This window comes from Scyliorhinus torazame, chromosome 3 (genome assembly GCF_047496885.1).
Source record: "Scyliorhinus torazame isolate Kashiwa2021f chromosome 3, sScyTor2.1, whole genome shotgun sequence".
Classification (NCBI taxonomy): Eukaryota; Metazoa; Chordata; class Chondrichthyes; order Carcharhiniformes; family Scyliorhinidae; genus Scyliorhinus; species Scyliorhinus torazame.
The window spans coordinates 261319711-261338449 of record NC_092709.1 but is presented as its reverse complement, the minus strand read 5'-3'; the positions used below and the strand labels follow the sequence as shown (position 1 = coordinate 261338449).

The 18739-nt window shown below is 53.9% G+C and overlaps 1 protein-coding gene across 4 annotated transcripts in view; it reads right to left on the bottom strand.

Moving 5' to 3' along the window:
- The window catches only part of LOC140409077 (probable E3 ubiquitin-protein ligase HERC1), a 701933-nt gene that overhangs the window by 384895 nt on the left and 298299 nt on the right, over nt 1-18739 (bottom strand). For all 4 annotated transcript variants that reach the window (XM_072497165.1, XM_072497164.1, XM_072497166.1 and 1 more), the window contains one exon: nt 3054-3137. In XM_072497165.1, the coding sequence (XP_072353266.1) occupies nt 3054-3137 (84 nt within the window). The remainder of the gene's footprint in view (nt 1-3053; nt 3138-18739) is intronic.

Here is an 18739-nt window from a genome sequence, read left to right as displayed (position 1 = left end):
CCCGCGCCCCCCCAGGACCCCAGAGCCTGCCCGCGCCGCCTTGTCCCGCCGGTAAGAGAGGTGGTTTAATCCACGGCTGCGGGACAGGCATTCTAGCAGCGGGACTTCGGCCCATCCGGGCCGGAGAATCGCGGGGGGGGGGGGGGGCGCCAACCGGCGCGGCGCGATTCCCGCCCCCGCCGAATATCCGGTGCCGGAGAATTCAGCAACCGGCGGGGGCGGGATTCACGCCAGCCCCCGGCGATTCTCCGACCCGGCGGGGGGGTCGGAGAATCTTGCCCCTGTTGTCAGAACAAAGTAAACTCGGATAGGAGGGATGCTGTCTTCCAATTGTGTTGTAAATGTTGTCATTATTTTAATGCTTTCTGGAAGTTTTGACAGTTATTCAGACATTCAGGCTCGCTGAGCTGTACTTTTAATGACCACTGTTTTAGCTTATCAAAGGTTATTGCTTGACTGCAATGGTGGCACTTTTGAGCGGTATCTACTTTGCCAGATTTATTTAAGCTCCTCCACAAAAGTGATTTTAGGTGCAAAAGATGAACTTGAACCATGGAAGACTTTTCACTGCCTTCCTTTAGCTGTTACTGGATGGATTCTTCTTCCTAGCCCAGACTTCAGTGTTTAACTTTCCCCTAACCTCCGGAGAGGACAGCAAGTTACTGCCGAACAAGCGCCAGAATGTGGCGACTAGGGTTTTTTCACAGTAACTTAATTTGAAGCCTATTTGTGGCAATAAGCGATTTTCATTTCATTTCAAGCAGCAGTAATGGATTCCCTCTTTGTACGGAGAATTCTGCTCCAAGCTAGACCCTGGTCTGCTGGTTAATCTCTATTCCCACAAACTTTGCAGTATCAGAACTTGTACTATTTAAATGCTCTCAAATTTGAATAATCTTACTGGAACGTGATAACTACTGGTTATAGCGAGATATCGTATGCGGGATTGCTACACAGCTGCAGAATCATTACAAATGGTGAGATCCTTCTTGTGCTTCACTATCTACTGCCAGAAACGGAATACAACTTTTTCAAGACATGGACTACTGCATCACATTCTGTCTCGATGGGAATGAAGGACGGCAATTTAAGATGCGATCTTTAAAGCTACATGCATCTCATAGCATAACATTCAACATTTACCCGATTTGACAGAGATGAGCTTTTCTTTTTGAGATGTACGTGTCGCTGACAAGATCAGCGTTTCTTCCTGTCTATTCCTACTTGCCCTTGAGAAAGTCGTGGTTATTATTATGTAAATGTAAATCCTTGAAACCAAGCGTTAGCCTCCCCATTTGCTGAGTTCAACGTGATTAGTCCGCAACTTAGTATGTAGAGGGGGCACTCCTTGCTAATGTGCAGCATTGTGTCTCAAGTTTATAAGGGGTTTGTATAGAGGTGTTAGCAGTGGGGGTTGGCTGGACAGGGGCCCATCACCTGTCCTAAACCTGTTTAGCAAGGGCCACCCTCTCTGTGGTAGTTCAAAGCCTGCCATTCGACAGATGGGTTTGACACAAGGAACCTGTTTGTGAGCGCCATGTCTTGCTCAGGAAGCTTGTACATGGTGGTGGTGAGCCACCTTCTTGAACTGCTGCAGGCCTCTGTGGTAGACACCATCACAATGCTGCTGGGGATCGAGTTCCAGGATTTTGATCCCGTGACAATGATGGCCATTTATTAAACTACTGCAGACAGTAGGAACCAGGACGCTACCATGAGGAACTTCTGCTGCAAAGTCCTGGGACTGAGATGATTGGCATCCAACAACCACCATGCAGGTTAGCACAGTGATTAGCACTGTTGCTTTACAGCTCCAAGGTTCCAGGTTCGATTCCCGTCTTGGGTCATTGTCTGTGCGGAGTCTGCACGTCTCCCTGTGTGTGCGTGGGTTTCCTCTGGGTGCTCCGGTTTTCTCCCACAAGTCCCGAAAGACATGCTGTTATGTGAATTGGACATTCTGAATTCTCCCTCGGTGTATCCGAACAGTTGCCGGAACGTGGCGACTAGAGGCTTTTCACAGTCACTTCATTGCAGTGTTAATGTAAGCCTACTTGTGACAATAAAGATTATTATTATTTCAAGCATCTTCCTTTGTGTTAAGTATGAAATCAACCAGTGAAGAGTTTTCCCCAATTACTTCAATTTTGCCAGAGCTCCTTGATCCTGCACTCGGTCAAATGGTGCCTCGATGTCAAGGACAGTCCCTCTTCCTCTCGCGTTCAGCTCACATTTGAACCAAGGCTTCCGATCAAATATCCACTCTATCACCAAGCCTGCCTACTCTCATCACTGTTGGTGTCCAACTCCATCTGTCAACATGGGCAAAATGAACAAACCATTGATTTCCCCGTTCGGAATTTAAAGGAACTCGAAATCAAATTGGAATTTGATCAATTGGCCAATTAGAATTTTTTCAGTTGCTCTTGTTGCTAGGCATAAAAGTGGCCAGCAACGATCAGGATTGTTCGGGGTGGAATCTGAGGGGCAGGTTCTCTTTCATGTTTTCTCTACTTGCTGGCAGAAATTGAAGTGGTTATTACATCCAGGGGCTAATGTTAAGGGGCCATGGTTAATGACATCAAAAAGATGTGTGAGCAAAGGAGACTGCATCACTTCTCACACTGAAGACGACGGGAAGGTCTGCCTTTGGTAATATGTGCACAAGATACAGCTAGAAAAGATTTATTTACATTTGATTTGGGTTCGCACCTAGTTTGTGCCAAAAAAGGGGCATCAGCATTTTCAGAATGTTTGTTTGGGGTTTCGTGATGCTCTTAGGAGATTGAGGGGTTCTGCGGCTCAAAGTTTGGGAATCACTGATCTATGTTCTCACCCCTTCCCATCTCTGTAACCTCCGGTCCTACAAGCCTCCGGTGCCACTTAATCCAGGACTCTTGCACATTCCCGATTTAATCTCATCATCATTGGCAACTGTGCCTGGATTCTAAGATCTAAGATTCCCTCTAGTCTCTCCATCTCTCTCTCTCTGCTCATTTTTGATAAGATTGAGTCTCAGTTTGCTTGAATCTGTGAAAATAGATAATTTTGGTTACCTTTTCTCCAGGATTGCTGCTGTAAAACATCACACAAGGATACAACTCCGTTGCATCAATATCTTCAAAGGCTAATTTTGGTTCCTAAGGTAAATAAGAAAAAATATCATTATTATTTTATGGCCAATCTCCCTTTAAAAATGCACCAGAGCTGAAAAAGAAATAGTTTCCCACCACACTCATTTGGAAATTGCTGCTTGTGGAAGTGGAAATTATGAATGATTTCAATAGGAATGGGATTGATGGCCAAGAGAAATAGACTTGTAGGACTAAGGGGATGAGGGGCAGGTATGAATAGGGTTGATTAGATTGCTCTACAGAGAAACAACATAGACCAGATAGGCTGAAAGGCCTTTTTCTATGCTGTAATAACTCCACAATTCATAGGTCCCTGGGTCAACTATGTCCTTGCTAATAAAAGAAAAGTATTTGGATTTGGGTTTATTGTCACATGTACCGAGATACAGTGATAAGAGGGTCATTCAGGAATCTGGTAACAGTGGGGAAGCGGTTTTTTAACCTGTTAGTGCGAGTTCTCAGACTTTTGTATCTCCTGTCTGATGGAAGAGGTTGGAAGAGAGAATAACCAGGGTGAGAGGGGTCTTTGATTATGCTGCCCACTTTCCCAAGGCAGAGTCGATGGATGGGAGGCGGATTTGCGTGATGGACTGGGCTGTGTTCATGACTATCTATAGTTTCTTATGGTCTTGGGCCAAACAGTTGCCATACCAGGCTGTGACGCAGCCAGATAGGGTGCATCTGTAAAAATTGGTTTTGCTGGCATTGAGGGAGAGATTGTTGTCGTTACACCACTCCACTAGGTTCTCTATCTCCCTCCTGTATTCTGACTCATCACTGTTCGAGATCCGACCCACTATGGTCTTGTCATCAGTAAGTTTGTAGATGGAGTTGGAGCCAAATTTTGCCTCAGTCGTGTGAATATAGGGAGTATTGTAAGGAGTCTTGCATGGCTCGGTATGGAGGACTATCATGGAGCGCATGGCTGGGATTATGGTGTTGAAGGCGAAGCTGTAGTATGAATGTTTGTATCTCCTGGTTGTGAGGAAGGTGATGAAAGATAGGCATAACATAATATAATCAGGGCCTAGTTTTAAGGTTGATTAAATTGGATATCCTAAATTAAAGAATTGGGCACTTTAAATTAAAACCATTTAAATTAAAACCACTTTAAATTAAAATCGCTCCAGCAAGAAGCCTGCAGAATCTGAATATCCGAATAAACAGAACTCAGACAGGGTATGTCTGGAGCAGCCCCTGATAACCCATCAAGTAATTATCGCTCCTACTTGAGATGCAATGGCCTATTGTCCACAGTTCCTGATAACCCATCAAGTAATCATCGCTGCTACTTGAGATGCAATGACCTATTGTCCACAGTTCCTGATAACCCATCAAGCAATCATCGCCCCTCCTAGAGCGGGCTCAGGTGCCCTGTCAACAGGTCTCAACCAGACCATTGGGCACTGAGATCCTGCCTCCTAAGACTCCATTGGCCGAAGGCCAAGGGCAGGTGGAAAAGGAGGTGGGTGGCGACAAGGGGATAAAAATAGGCATTCTGGACATCTAGGAAGGGAAGACTTGAAGCAAAGACTCAGTGTGTGAGGTGACCTTGACCAGACCAGAAGGAAGGAAAGAAGCAAACAACATCCAGCGAGAATCACCTTCGAAAGAGGAACTAGAGGGACTCAGGGATCAAATCTACAGCATACCAGATCACCTTTGCGGGTAGTATAGTTGAATCCTGGGTGTTTCTTGTATATATAGTGGGTAATTTACAGATTAATAAAGTGTGTTGCATTATATCTGTGTCCGTACTTTGTTCTTCTCAAAAGTAAATACATCTGGGTGAACTTTGATTAAGGAGTTGGTTGAAGTATCTGAATTGGACAGATACAACACTATCTCATTCAAGTGCAGCCCCTACTGTCAATCAGATAAGAATATTACAAGTTATGAATAAACCTACGGACCCTACTAATTGATTCTTTAAGTTAACGGAGAAACTAGGTGTGTGTGTCACACATTTAAAAACAAAATACACATTTTGAAAAAAGAATCCTAAATATTTCACTACGAGTTCATTTGTGACCTGAAAGAGACATGCAGCTCTTGTGATCCATTGCAAGGAAATGATGAATTTCAACATAGTGAAGTCACTAATTCACGACAGGCATATTGGGCTGGATATTGTGATAGAAATACATAGAACATACAGTCCAGAAAGAGGCCATTCGGCCCATCGAGGCTGCACCGACCCACTTAAGCCCTCACTTCCACCCTATCCCCGTAACCCAGTAAACCCTGTTAACCTTTTTGGTCACTAAGGACAATTTATCATGGCCAATCCACCTAACCTGCACGTCTTTGGACAGTGGGAGGAAACCGGAGCACCCAGAAGAAACCCATGCAGCCATGGGGAGAACGTGCAGACTCCGCGCAGACAGTGATCCAGCAGGGAATTGAACCTGGGACACTGGTGCTGTGAAGCCAGAGTGCTAGCCACTTGTGCTACCGTGCTGCCTATAGTGATAGTGAGCCTAACAGCACTCAGCATTTTAAAGCGTAAACTGAACAGTCCAGTGACCACACCTAAACAGTTAAATGCAGAATTCTGAAAGTTGTTGTCCTGCTTCTCTACAAGCTGACCTCTATGAAATGAAATGAAAATGAAAATCACTTATTGTCACAAGTAGGCTTCAAATGAAGTTACTGTGAAAAGCCCCTAGTCACCACATTCCGGCGCCTGTTCGGGGAGGCTGTTACGGGAATCGAACAGTGCTGCTGGCCTGCCTTGGTCTGCTTTCAAAGCCAGCGATTTAGCCCTGTGGAACAGCATAAAGTTGCTGTGCTTACATGATATTCAGTAAATGTGTCAGAAAATATTAGAGCTTGCCCATTCTGAATCAAAGTATCCTTTTAACAGGGAAAGTACCCTTTAATTTGGGGAGGTGGTGGTGTTGTGGTATTGTCACAGCACTATTATTCCAGAGATGCACCTTACTGCTCTGGGGGTCCGGGTTCGAATCCCCTGGCAGATGGCGGAACTTAAAATTCAATAAAAATCTAGAATTCAAAGTCCTATGATGACCATGAAACCATTGTCGATTGTTGTAATCACTAAAGTCTTTTCGTGAAGGAAATCTGCCATCCTTACCTGGTCTGGTCTTCATGTGACTCCAGACTCTGAGCAACGTGATTAACTCTAAAGTGCTCTTGGAAGTGGCCCAGCAAGCCACAAGAAATTCAATAAGTAGTAAAATGGGACAGACAACCCAACATCGACAGAGGCACAGGAAACGACAATGGCAAACTTGACCATGCAAAGTCCTGCTCATTGACATCTGGGGGCTTGTGTCAAAATTGGGAGAGCTGTCTTATAGACTAATCAAATAACAGCCTAACCAAGTCACACTCATTGAATCATACCTTACTGACAATGCCCTAGACACCACCGTCCCGAAAACTGGCCTGCTGGTGGATCAAGATATACATATCAGAGGTCACGGCAGTTGTATACAGTCGGTCGGGAGGACCCCATGAGCTCTCATGGACAAGGAAATCTCCTGCTAATTTCCACTTACCACACCCTCGGCTGATGAATCAGTACGCCACCAAGTGAAACACCACTGGCAAGGGTGCAGAATGTATTCTGGGTGGGGGACTCCACCAAGAGTGGTTCAGTTAGAACCATAGAAAAGTTACAGCAGTGAAGGAGGCCATTCAGCTCATCGTGTCCATGGCAGCCCGAGCACACCCAAGTACACTTTCTAAACCCACCTTCCTGCAGCACTTCCTTACAGCACTTAAAGTGCAGATCAAGGTTCTTTTTTTAAAAAGAGTTTAGGGTCTCTGCCTCCACCGCCAACTCGGGCAGCGAATTTCAGAGACCGACTACCTTCTGTGCAAAAAGGTTCTTCCTCAGTGCCTTCCACTTACTTTAATTCCATGTCTCCTCGTTCCAGAATTCTCCACCAAGGGAAACAATTTTATCATGTCCACGCTATCTCTTCCTCTCAATTTTGTACACCACAATCAAGTCACCACTATCTAATCTCTCCTCTCAGGATTCAACGATTCCTGACATGGTCGAGATGCCCCCCCCTGGTTGGGACGTTGGCTCCTGGGTGACAGGGGTTATCCACTGCGGTCTTGGCTGATGACGCCTATCCAGAGGCCACAGATTGACACTGAGACCTGCTACAATGAAGCCTATGTAGTGACCAGGAGCGTGATCGAGCGGTGCTTCGGCACGCTGAAGATGCAGTTCAGGGTGCCTGGGCCACTCTGGAGGGGCCCTCCACTATGATGCTGAGACAGTTGCCCGCATCGTAGCAGCTTGCTGCAACCTCCACAATATCGTGTAGCAGAGGAGCGATGGGCTGGAAGAGGAATGCCAGGCCTCGTCCGACGAGGAGGATGCAGAGGAGGGGAAGGATGGGTGGACATGGGGCCCAGGCAGGCACGGGAGGCCGCATGACATTGTCAATGTGCACGGGACGCTCTGATCGCCTACAGGTCCAACGACTAGGGCAGGGGGACTGACCAGGGGCACTGACATCACATCCCACCACCCACTTCCCCTCCACCGCAACTCCCTCAGTGATACATACCTGTCGTACTACGGGTGTGGGCCTTGGGTTGGCTGTAACAGCAGGTCTGGTCCATGGGATGGAGGAGGATGACAACCAGCTCTGCAATGAGCTCCAGTGCTTCACATCATTTGACAATGTCACACACCTGCCCACGATTGCACTTTCCACCGTCCACTGGGAGATCCCTGCACATGAACTGGCCATTCCATCACACGGTCCCATCAAATTCCTGAGGTGGTGGTGGGGATAGTCGGGGGGGGGGGGGGGGGTGGGGTGGAGCCAGGCCACCTATAGGATCCACCCATTCCCCCAACACCACCAGAACTCCAGCCAGCCCATCTCTCACACCCATCAGACCGAGCACCGAGGCAGGTTGTAATCGTGACAACAAGTGTTTAATGTGAACGAATATATACAGATTTGTGCCTCAGCCCCTATAACTGACCTGCACCCATGCCAACTTAACTAGTGTCTAACTTCTTGGTCTTACGGACCCCAACGCTATATCTAGGTGGTTCCCCAGGCGGTACAGCAGGAGTGGATGCGGCCGAATGCAATTCCTGCCCTGTGACCATGTTGCCGGCGTCTTCTGGGGCGACCAGGCCTGGATAGGCCCGGCTGCTGCTCAGGTGCCACTCCATTCTGTCCGCTGCCCACCAGATGTGACAGGGTCAGGGGGGCTTCAAGCGCATCCAAAAGTATGCCAACATTAGATGCCTCACCAGTGGATGGGCATATGGTACAGCGTTTGAGCGCAAGCACCATAGATCAACCAATACTCCTCAATCCAGCAAAGGCTTCAGAAACAACTTTTATAGCAGAAGATTCAGAAACCGATATTAGAGCAAGGGATCCAGAAACAGCTAATCGCTTGGCCGAGACCAGGAGCAAGAATGATGCTCTAGGCAGATGTGAGTGTGGACTGTACCAATTTCACGGATGATGGTACTAAAGCTAAGAGAAGGAGAAGGAAAGAGCTGATACTTCAAAAAGGAAGGAAGGGTAAGAAAAGAGTCGAGGACACAGTTTGTCAGTCGAGTAGAAGCTGCGACTGTGAATACATGAGCATCGGCAATAAGGCCAATATACAAGAACACACACGGAGTAGGAAGTATCATTTCAAAAGGCTGAAAGAGTTGGTGACTCAAAGACCAGACAGGAATAATCGGCGGGATTCTCCGACCCCCCACCGGGTCGGAGAATCGCCGTGGGCCGTCGTGAATCCCGCCCCCGCCGACTTCTCCGAAGGGAGAAAAGTCGGCGGGGCGTCAATCGCGCCGCACGCCTTGGAGAATGGCGCGGGTGGGCGCGAGGCAATGGATTTAGGGGCTGCCGATATTCTCCCGTCCAGATGGGCCGAAGTCCCGCCGACCTGACCGCGGGTCACGTCAGCGTAAATCAAAACACCTTTAAATCGGCGTCAACCAGTGCTCATGGTTGACGCCGACCAGCGTGGAGGTGGGTGACGGCCTGGGAAGTTGACCGCTGGAGAGGTGATGGCGTGGCCGCAGTCTGTATGTGTGGGGGAGAGGTGTGTGTGCGCGTGGCGGGGGGGGTTAGAGTGGGGAGTGGGGTGGGCTCCGGGGGCGTGCCGGGAGGGGGGGGGGTGAGTGGCGGGGACGGGAGGATGACTGCGGGGAGGGGGACGGGGGGGGGGGGGAGGAGGTGCGTGCCGGGGAGGGGGGGGGGGGGAGGGTGCGTGCCGGGGAGGGGGACAGGGTCTGTGCCAGGGAGGGGGACGGGGGTGGGGGGGACGGGGGTGGGTGGGTGCGTGCCGGGGAGGGGGTCGGGGAGGTGCGTGCTGGGGAGGGGGCGTGGGTACGTGCCGGGGAGGGGGATGGGGAGGGTGCGCGCCGGGGAGGGGGATGGGGAGGGTGCGTGCCGGGGAGGGGGACGGGGAAGGGGGGGGGGGGGTGCGTGCCGGGGAGGGGGACGGGGAGGTGCGTGCCGGGAAGGGGGACGGGGAGGGTGCGGACCCATGCGGTCCATGCCACCTGGCTGGGGGGGTGGGGGGGGGGAGAAGGGGAGGGGGTATGGGCAATGATGACATGTCCTATCGTCGTCGTTGGGTCAGGGCAGATGGGTTAGACATGGGCGGGTGGCTGTCCACTGTTGCCGGCTGGGCCAGCGGGCACGGGACTGGCTGATAGACGCCCGCTTCACTGACTAGATGGGCGTGGGAATCGGGTAGTATGGTCACAGACCGCACACCATGGCAACACCCGACCACCCACACCCCCCACCCATCCACCCACCCAGCACCCTCACCCCCCTCCCCAACCCCACCCACCCCACCCACATGCGCACACACCCCCATTGCCGATCCACCTGCGGCACAACGGCTGGGCTCACAGAGTTGCCGGTGGACGCGTGTCTATTGCAGGCCAAGGAGGGTGATGACAACCCGCTCTGCGATGAGCTCCTGGCTCCACATCGTTGGACGATGTCTGACCCATGGCCACAGTACCACCATCCACCCGGACCATCCCTGCATGCGGCTGTGACACTGCAGCGCACGGTCCCCGTCCTCTGCCCGGGGGGGATGTTGATGGCGGCCCAGGGGGAAGGGGACAGACTCACCTGGGGCTGAGGTAAGACCACCCCTCACACACACACTTGCGCTCAACGTACATGACACCCCCGCACGCTTTGGACAGAGCACAAAGGCAGCTTCTGTAGGTGTAACATTGACTTTAATAACGAAAGCAGTTCATGCACGTGCCCTAGCCCCTAAAACTCATCTGTGCCTTGCACCCGTGCCAACTTACTCAGTGTCTAATTGTTTGGCCTTACGGGCCCTTTGGCTACGCCTAGGTGTTTCCCCAGACGGTACAGCAGAACTGGAGGTGGACTCCTGTGATTCCTGCCCTCTGACACGGGATCCCTTTGGCGGCCGTTTCCTGGGGCGTCCTGGCCTAGATGGGCCAGGCTGCGGCCCGGGCGACTGGGATGGCGAGCTGCCAGCCTGTCCTGCCCGTTGCCCACCTCATGCACCTGGGACGGAAGGGGGGGAGCCCGAGGTGTTGAGGTGTTCCGTGACCTCCACTACAATGGGACCCGGAACGGACCCCAGCACCTCCTCCTCCCTCGGGGTGCCCGATGGCCCCCAGGCCTCTACATAGGTGGAGGATGCGAACGGACTGGCCATCCGACGCCACCCCCCCCCCCCCCCCCCGACATCTGGCGCTGCCAGTCCTGGAGGCCCGTGCTGGTATCGAAAAGGGTCTGCAGGTTTGCAGCCATGGAGCTCAGAGAGTTGGCAATCCCTGTCTGTGACTGTGCGACGCCGGCTCGCACATGGGCAATGGCGCCGATGCCCTCAGCAATGGCCTGCTGAGACTGGGCCATGGCCTGCTGAGACTGGGCCATGGCCTGCAGAGACTGGGCCATGGCCTGCAGAGACTGGGCCATGGCCTGCAGAGACTGGGCCATGGCCTGCAGAGACTGGGCCATGGCCTGCAGAGACTGGGCCATGGCCTGCAGAGACTGGGCCATGGCCTGCTGAGACTGGGCCATGGCCTGCTGAGACTGGGCCATGGCCTGCTGAGACTGGGCCATGGCCTGCTGAGACTGGGCCATGGCCTGCTGAGACTGGGCCATGGCCTGCTGAGACTGGGCCATGGCCTGCTGAGACTGGGCCATGGCCTGCTGAGACTGGGCCATGGCCTGCTGAGACTGGGCCATGGCCTGCTGAGACTGGGCCATGGCCTGCTGAGACTGGGCCATGGCCTGCTGAGACTGGGCCATGGCCTGCTGAGACTGGGCCATGGCCTGCTGAGACTGGGCCATGGCCTGCTGAGACTGGGCCATGGCCTGCTGAGACTGGGCCATGGCCTGCTGAGACTGGGCCATGGCCTGCTGAGACTGGGCCATGGCCTGCTGAGACTGGGCCATGGCCTGCTGAGACTGGGCCATGGCCTGCTGAGACTGGGCCATGGCCTGCTGAGACTGGGCCATGGCCTGCTGAGACTGGGCCATGGCCTGCTGAGACTGGGCCATGGCCTGCTGAGACTGGGCCATGGCCTGCTGAGACCGGGCCATGCCCTGCTGAAACTGGGCCATGCCCTGCTGAAACTGGGCCATGGCCTTCAGAGACTGGGCCATGGAGTTGAGCCCCTCTGCCATCTGCCGCTGGCGCTGGCTCATGGCCTCCTGTGAGAGGGCAGCCATGTCCTGGGCCACAGACACCGCCTGCACGGAAAGTCCCAGGCCTCGCAAACCGCTCCCCATGTCTGACACCGTCGCACCCATTGCCTGCACCGCGGATGCCACCCGTGTGGTGTCGGCCTGGGTGGCACGCATGACCGGCACCACTGCCAGCTGCTGGACGCGGGTGGACTCCTCCACCTGCGACTGCAGCCGCCGCAAGCCTCTTCGCTCGTCCCAGGTTCGGTCGTTGCATCGGACCTATGAGTGGGTGTGGTAACTCCAGGAACCGGGATCCATCTGGGCGGCAGATGTTCGCATGCGCCGGGCTGCCCTCCGACCGCCCGGCCCCTCTGCTGCTCATACCTCCACCTGCTGTACCGGGGCGGCTGTGTTGTGCGCACCAGTGAGTGTACCAGACGCCTCATCACTAAAGTGCCCAACCGAGGTGAGCGTCTCTGCGATGGTGGAGGGTGTTGGTGACAGCTGTGGCGTTGTGTCGTGCACATCGTCCCACTCTGAGTCCATGGCACTTTGGGGTGGCGGTTCGTCTCCACCCATCTAATCTGTGTCACTGTCCTGTATTTTAGTTTCCTGGGTAGGGGTGTCCTGGGTTGTGGTTTTGTGGCTCGGCTGTGACAGGGGCCTGGGGCTGCCCCTCTCGTCGCTAGGTGGCACACGCCTGCGTCGCCGCACCCACATGAGACGGGGGCGTCGTCTCCCTGTTGCTCCAGGTCTCTCCGCCTCCCGTGGTCTCCGAGGGGCATCATGCAGGCGTCGTGTGCCAAAGGGTCCGGGTCTCTCCGTCTCCCGTGGTCTCCGAGGGGCGTCGCGTGTCAGAGGGTCCGGGTCTCTCCGTCTCCCGTGGTCTCCGAAGGGCATCATGCGGGCGGTCTGCATCTGCGGGGATGGGTGCCTCGACGTTTGCTCCTGCGATACACAATTAGCATGCATGGTTAGACACGAAGGCAGTGATCAGGTGATATGGGGGAGGGGGGAATATGGGGGAGGGGGGATATGGGGGAGGGGGGATATGGGGGAGGGAGGATATGGGGGAGGGGGGATATGGGGGAGGGGGGATATGGGGGAGGGGGGATATGGGGGAGGGGGGATATGGGGGAGGGGGGATATGGGGGAGGGGGGATATGGGGGAGGGGGGATATGGGGGAGGGGGGATATGGGGGAGGGGGGATATGGGGGAGGGGGGATATGGGGGATATGGGGACAGGCTGGCGGTGGCTTACTTGCTGGTGGGCCCCCGACCTCTGCATCGGCAACCGCCCGGTCCTCAGGTCCGCCAGCCAGTTCCAGGGCCTTTCCTCATGTTTGGTCAGTGGCCTCACATCAGCTGGGCCTCCTCCAGTCCTCACATGCTCCCTGGTGTTGTGTGCGCGCTTCTCCTGTGGGGGGTGGAGGCATGGGTAAAAAGCAACAGTGTTAGACAGGTATATGAATGCACGCCATCGGTTGCGCGTGTATTGTAGAGGTTAAGGTTAGGGCTCGATTCACTTGGGGATATGGGGGAGGGGTGATATGGGGGAGGGGGGATATGGGGGAGGGGGGATATGAGGGAGGGAGGATATGAGGGAGGGAGGATATGGGGAGTGGGGATATGGGGGATATGGGGGAGGCGGATATGGGGGAGGGGGATATGGGGAGGGGGATATGGGTGATATGGGGTGGGATATGGGTGATATGGGGTGGGATATGGGTGATATGGGGGAGGGGGCATATTGGGGAGGGGGCTATGGGGGAGGGTGCTATGGGGGAGGGGGCATATGGGGGAGGGGGCATATGGGGAGGGGGCATATGGGGTAAGGGGGATATGGGGAGGGGGTACGGGTGATATGGGGGAGGGGGCATATGGGGAGGGGGTATGGGTGATATGGGGGAGGGGGCATATGGGGGAGGGGGCATATGGGGGAGGGGGCATATGGGGGAGGGGGCATATGGGGGAGGGGGCATATGGGGGAGGGGGCATATGGGGGAGGGGGCATATGGGGGAGGGGGCATATGGGGGAGGGGGCATATGGGGGAGGGGGCATATGGGGGAGGGGGCATATGGGGAGGGGGAATATGGGGAGGGGGAATATGGGGAGGGGGGTATGGGTGATATGGGGAGGGGGCATATGGGGAGAGGGCATATGGGGAGAGGGGGGATATGGGGAGGGGGGATATGGGGGAGGGGGGATATGTGGAGGGGGGATATGGGGAGGGGGGATATGGGGAGGGGGGATATGGGGAGGGGGGATATGGGGAGGGGGGATATGGGGAGGGGGGATATGGGGGAGGGGGGATATGGGGGAGGGGGGATATGGGGGAGGGGGGATATGGGGGAGGGGGGATATGGGGGAAGGGGGATATGGGGGAGGGGGCATATGGGGGAGGGGGCATATGGGGGAGGGGGCATTTGGGGGAGGGGGCATTTGGGGGAGGGGGCATATGGGGGAGGGGGCATATGGGGAGGGGGAATATGGGGAGGGGGGTATGGGTGATATGGGGAGGGGGCATATGGGGAGAGGGCATATGGGGAGAGGGGGGATATGGGGAGGGGGGATATGGGGGAGGGGGGATATGGGGAGGGGGGATATGGGGAGGGGGGATATGGGGCGGGGGGATATGGGGAGGGGGGATATGGGGGAGGGGGGATATGGGGGAGGGGGGATATGGGGGAGGGGGGATATGGGGGAGGGGGGATATGGGGGAGGGGGGATATGGGGGAGGGGGGATATGGGGGAGGGGGGATATGGGGGAGGGGGGATATGGGGAGGGGGGATATGGGGAGGGGGGATATGGGGGAGGGGGATATGGGGGAGGGGGATATGGGGGAGGGGGATATGGGGGAGGGGGATATGGGGGAGGGGGGATATGGGGGAGGGGGGATATGGGGGAGGGGGGATATGGGGGAGGGGGGATATGGGGGAGGGGGGATATGGGGGAGGGGGGATATGGGGGAGGGGGATATGGGGAGGGGGATATGGGGGAGGGGGATATGGGGGAGGGGGATATGGGGAGGGGGATATGGGGAGGGGGATATGGGGGAGGGGGCATATGGGGGAGGGGGCATATGGGGGAGGGGGGATATGGGGGAGGGGGGATATGGGGAGGGGGGATATGGGGGAGGGGGGATATGGGGGAGGGGGGATATGGGGGAGGGGGGATATGGGGGAGGGGGGATATGGGGGAGGGGGGATATGGGGGAGGGGGATATGGGGGAGGGGGATATGGGGGAGGGGGATATGGGGGAGGGGGGATATGGGGGAGGGGGGATATGGGGCAGGGGGGATATGGGGGAGGGGGGATATGGGGGAGGGGGGATATGGGGGAGGGGGGATATGGGGGAGGGGGGATATGGGGAGGGGGGATATGGGGGAGGGGGGATATGGGGGAGGGGGATATGGGGAGGGGGATATGGGGGAGGGGGATATGGGGGAGGGGGGATATGGGGGGTATGGGGGAGGGGGGATATGGGGGAGGGGGGATGTGGGGGAGGGGGGATATGGGGGAGGGGGGATATGGGGGAGGGGGGATATGGGGGAGGGGGGATATGGGGGAGGGGGGATATGGGGGAGGGGGGATATGGGGGAGGGGGGATATGGGCGATATGGATATCGGGTAGGGGGGTGGGGCTCACCCTGGCTGCCCGGAGGAGGTCGTTCACCTTCTTGTGCCACTAAGTGCCTGTCCGTGGTGTCAGGGCCACAGCGCTGACGGTCTCTGCCACCTCCCTCCACAAACGCCGGCTGTGGCGTGGGGCGACTCTGCGGCCGTGCCCGGGATACAGGGCCTCCCTCCTCTGCTCCACTGCGTCCAGGAGCGCCAAGATGTTGCGGGACTGGAACCTCGGGGCTGAGCGGCGGGCGGCCACCCGGTCGGGTCTTCTGGTCGGGTGAGGGGAGCAGTGCGTCTTTTGAGCCGTCACGCCGTGCTGCGTGCATGACGCCGAACGGTGTGAATGACTCCGCACGGCGTGAAACACGTGAGCCAGCGCTAATAGCGTCACGCCGCTGGTAGCCCATTCCGGGCCGGAGACTTAGCGACGTTTTGGGCGGCGCGATGCAGGTGGGATTCACGCCGTTTTTGGCGCCGGTCGGCGGACATCGCGCCGATTGCGGAGAATGTTGCCCTCGGTCTTTCGAAAAATGAAACAAGATCACAAATTTGGTCAATGCTCAGGAGACCAACAAGATGTTGTTGTTAACCTGAAAGATTGAACATGTAATGAACTGTGTACAAGGGCCATGTTTGAAATTGTTATGCATATCATGTTTGGTACAGCACAGTTATATTTGTTAAAACATTCACATTTCCAAAGGGGGATGTGGTGATATGCATAGTAATGTATATAGTTAGATATACGATCAGGAGAATTCACTAATTGTTTGATAGTTTCTTTAGTTATCTTTCCATGTCTTCATTTTGTCAATAAACTATCTTACTTGTAAAGAGCTAGATGTTCTGTGTGCATCTTTACCACAGCCACAACACAGAATAGGAGAGGAGAGAGCAGAAAACGACACTGTTAGACAGTCTGCGCATGCAGCCCAGGGGTGGGTAGCTAGTGGCCTCAGTGGCTAGGGCACCCAGCCATGGCGGCCAGTATGGGTGCCGGCATAGGATACAGGGCTATCCACCTCTCCTTCACCTTGTCCAGGAGGGTCTCCAGCTCAGCATCGGTGAAGTGTGGAGCTGCTATCCTTCTCTCCTTGCTTCCATCTTGTTGGCTGGGATGGTGTGTGTGGGGAGTGAAGTGTGTATATGCGGCTGCAGCTTGTCAGCCTCCTCAGTGTCAATCGCGGAACTTGCAAATTCGGCACCATTTCACATTAGAATCGATCATGTTTCACGTGGCACTGGTGCTAGCCCCTCAACAGTAGCGGAATCGGTCCAGGTGTGGCGTCAGTTTTGCTGTCATGAAAGTCCATGAATTCTGCTTGGCGTCAACACTTAATCTCAGAAACGGAGAATCCCGCCGAAGGTATTTTCAACAATCTTCAGCCAGTGGATGATCCATCTCGGCCTCTTTTGGAGGTCCCCAGCATCACTAATGCCAATCTTCAGCCAATTAGATTCACTCCACGTGATATCAAAAAAATGACTCAAGGCACTGGATACTGCTCTGACAATAGTGCTGAAGACTTGTGCTCCAGAACTTGTCAAGACCCTCGCCAAGCTGTTCCAGTACAGCAACTCGGCAAGTTATGTCCTGTACACAAAAAGGTGGACAAATCCAACCCATCAGTCTACTCTTGATCATTAGTTGAGTGATAGAAGGGGTCATCAACAATGCTATAAAGCATCACTTGCTTAGCAATGCCCTGCCCAAGACACTCAACTTGGGTTCCGTCAGGGTGTCTCAGATTCTGACCTCATTACAGCCTTGGTTCAAACACAGAACAAATAAGCTGAACTCCAGAGACGGGGTGAAAGAGACAGCCCGTGGCATCAAGGCAGCATTTAACCAAATGTAGCAACAAGGAGCCCTCGTAAAACTGGAGTCAGAAGGAAATCTCTCTGCTGGTTGGAGTCATACCTAGCACTAAGGAAGATGATTGTTTGTTGGGGTTCAATTATTTCAATTCCAGCACGTCACTGCAGGAGTTCCTCAAGGCAATGTCCGAGGCCCAACCATCTTCACCTGCATCATCACTGACCTACCGTCCATCATAAGGCCAGAAGTGGGGATATTCACTGATGATGTCCGACACCATTCGCAGTTCCTCCGATACTGAAGGAGTCCTTCTCGAAATGTAGTAAGACCTGGACAATATCCAGCCCAGGGCTGACAAATGGCAAGTAACATTCAGACATGTGCCAGGCAATAACCCATCTCCAACAAGAGAATCACCGCTTGACATTCAATGGCATTAACATCACTGAATCCCCCACTATCAATAGAACATTACAGCGCAGTACAGGCCCTTGGCCCTCAATGTTGCGCCGACCTGTGAAACCAATCTAAAGCCCATCTACACTATTCCATTATCATCCATATGTTTATCCAATGACCATTTAAATGCCCTTAATGTTGACGAGTCCAATACTGTTGCAGGCAGGGCATTCCACGCCCTTACTACTCTTGGAGTAAAGAACCTACCTCTGACATCTGTCCTATATCTATCTCCCCTCAATTTAAAGCTATGTCCCCTCATGCTAGCCATCACCATCCGAGGAAAAAGGCTCTCACTGTCCCCCCCTATCTAATCCTTTGATCATCTTGTATGCCTCTATTAAGTTACCTTCTTCTCTCGAATGAAAACAGCCTCAAGTCCCTCAGCCTTTCCTCATAAAATCTTCTCTCCATACCAGGCAACATCCTGGTAAATCTCCTCTTCACCCTTTCCAATGCTTCCACATCCTTCCTGTAATGCGACGACCAGAACTGCATGCAATACTCCAAATGCGGCCGGACAAGAGTTTTGTACAGCTGCAACATGACCTCATGGCTCCGAAACTCAATCCCTCTGCCAATAAAAGCTAACACACCCTACTCCTTCTTAACAACCCTATCAACCTGGGTGGCAACTTTCAGGGATCTATGTACATGGACACAGAGATCTCTCTGCTCATCCACACTGCCAAGAATCTTACCATTAGTCCAGTACTCTGTATTCCTGTTACTCATTCCAAAATGAATCACCTCACACTTTTCTGCATTAAACTCCATTTGCCACTTCTCAGCACAGCTCTGCAGCTTATCTATGTCCCTCTGTAACCGCTAAATCACCCTCAATCCCATGCCTCCATATTTTCTGCAATAGCCTACCGTGGGGAACCTTATCAAACGCTTTACTAAAATCCATATACGACACATCAACTGCTTTATCCTCGTCCACCTGTTTGGCCACCTTCTCAAAGAACTCAATAAGGTTTGTGAGGCACGGCCTACCCTTCACAAAACCGTGTTGACTATCCCTAATCAAATTA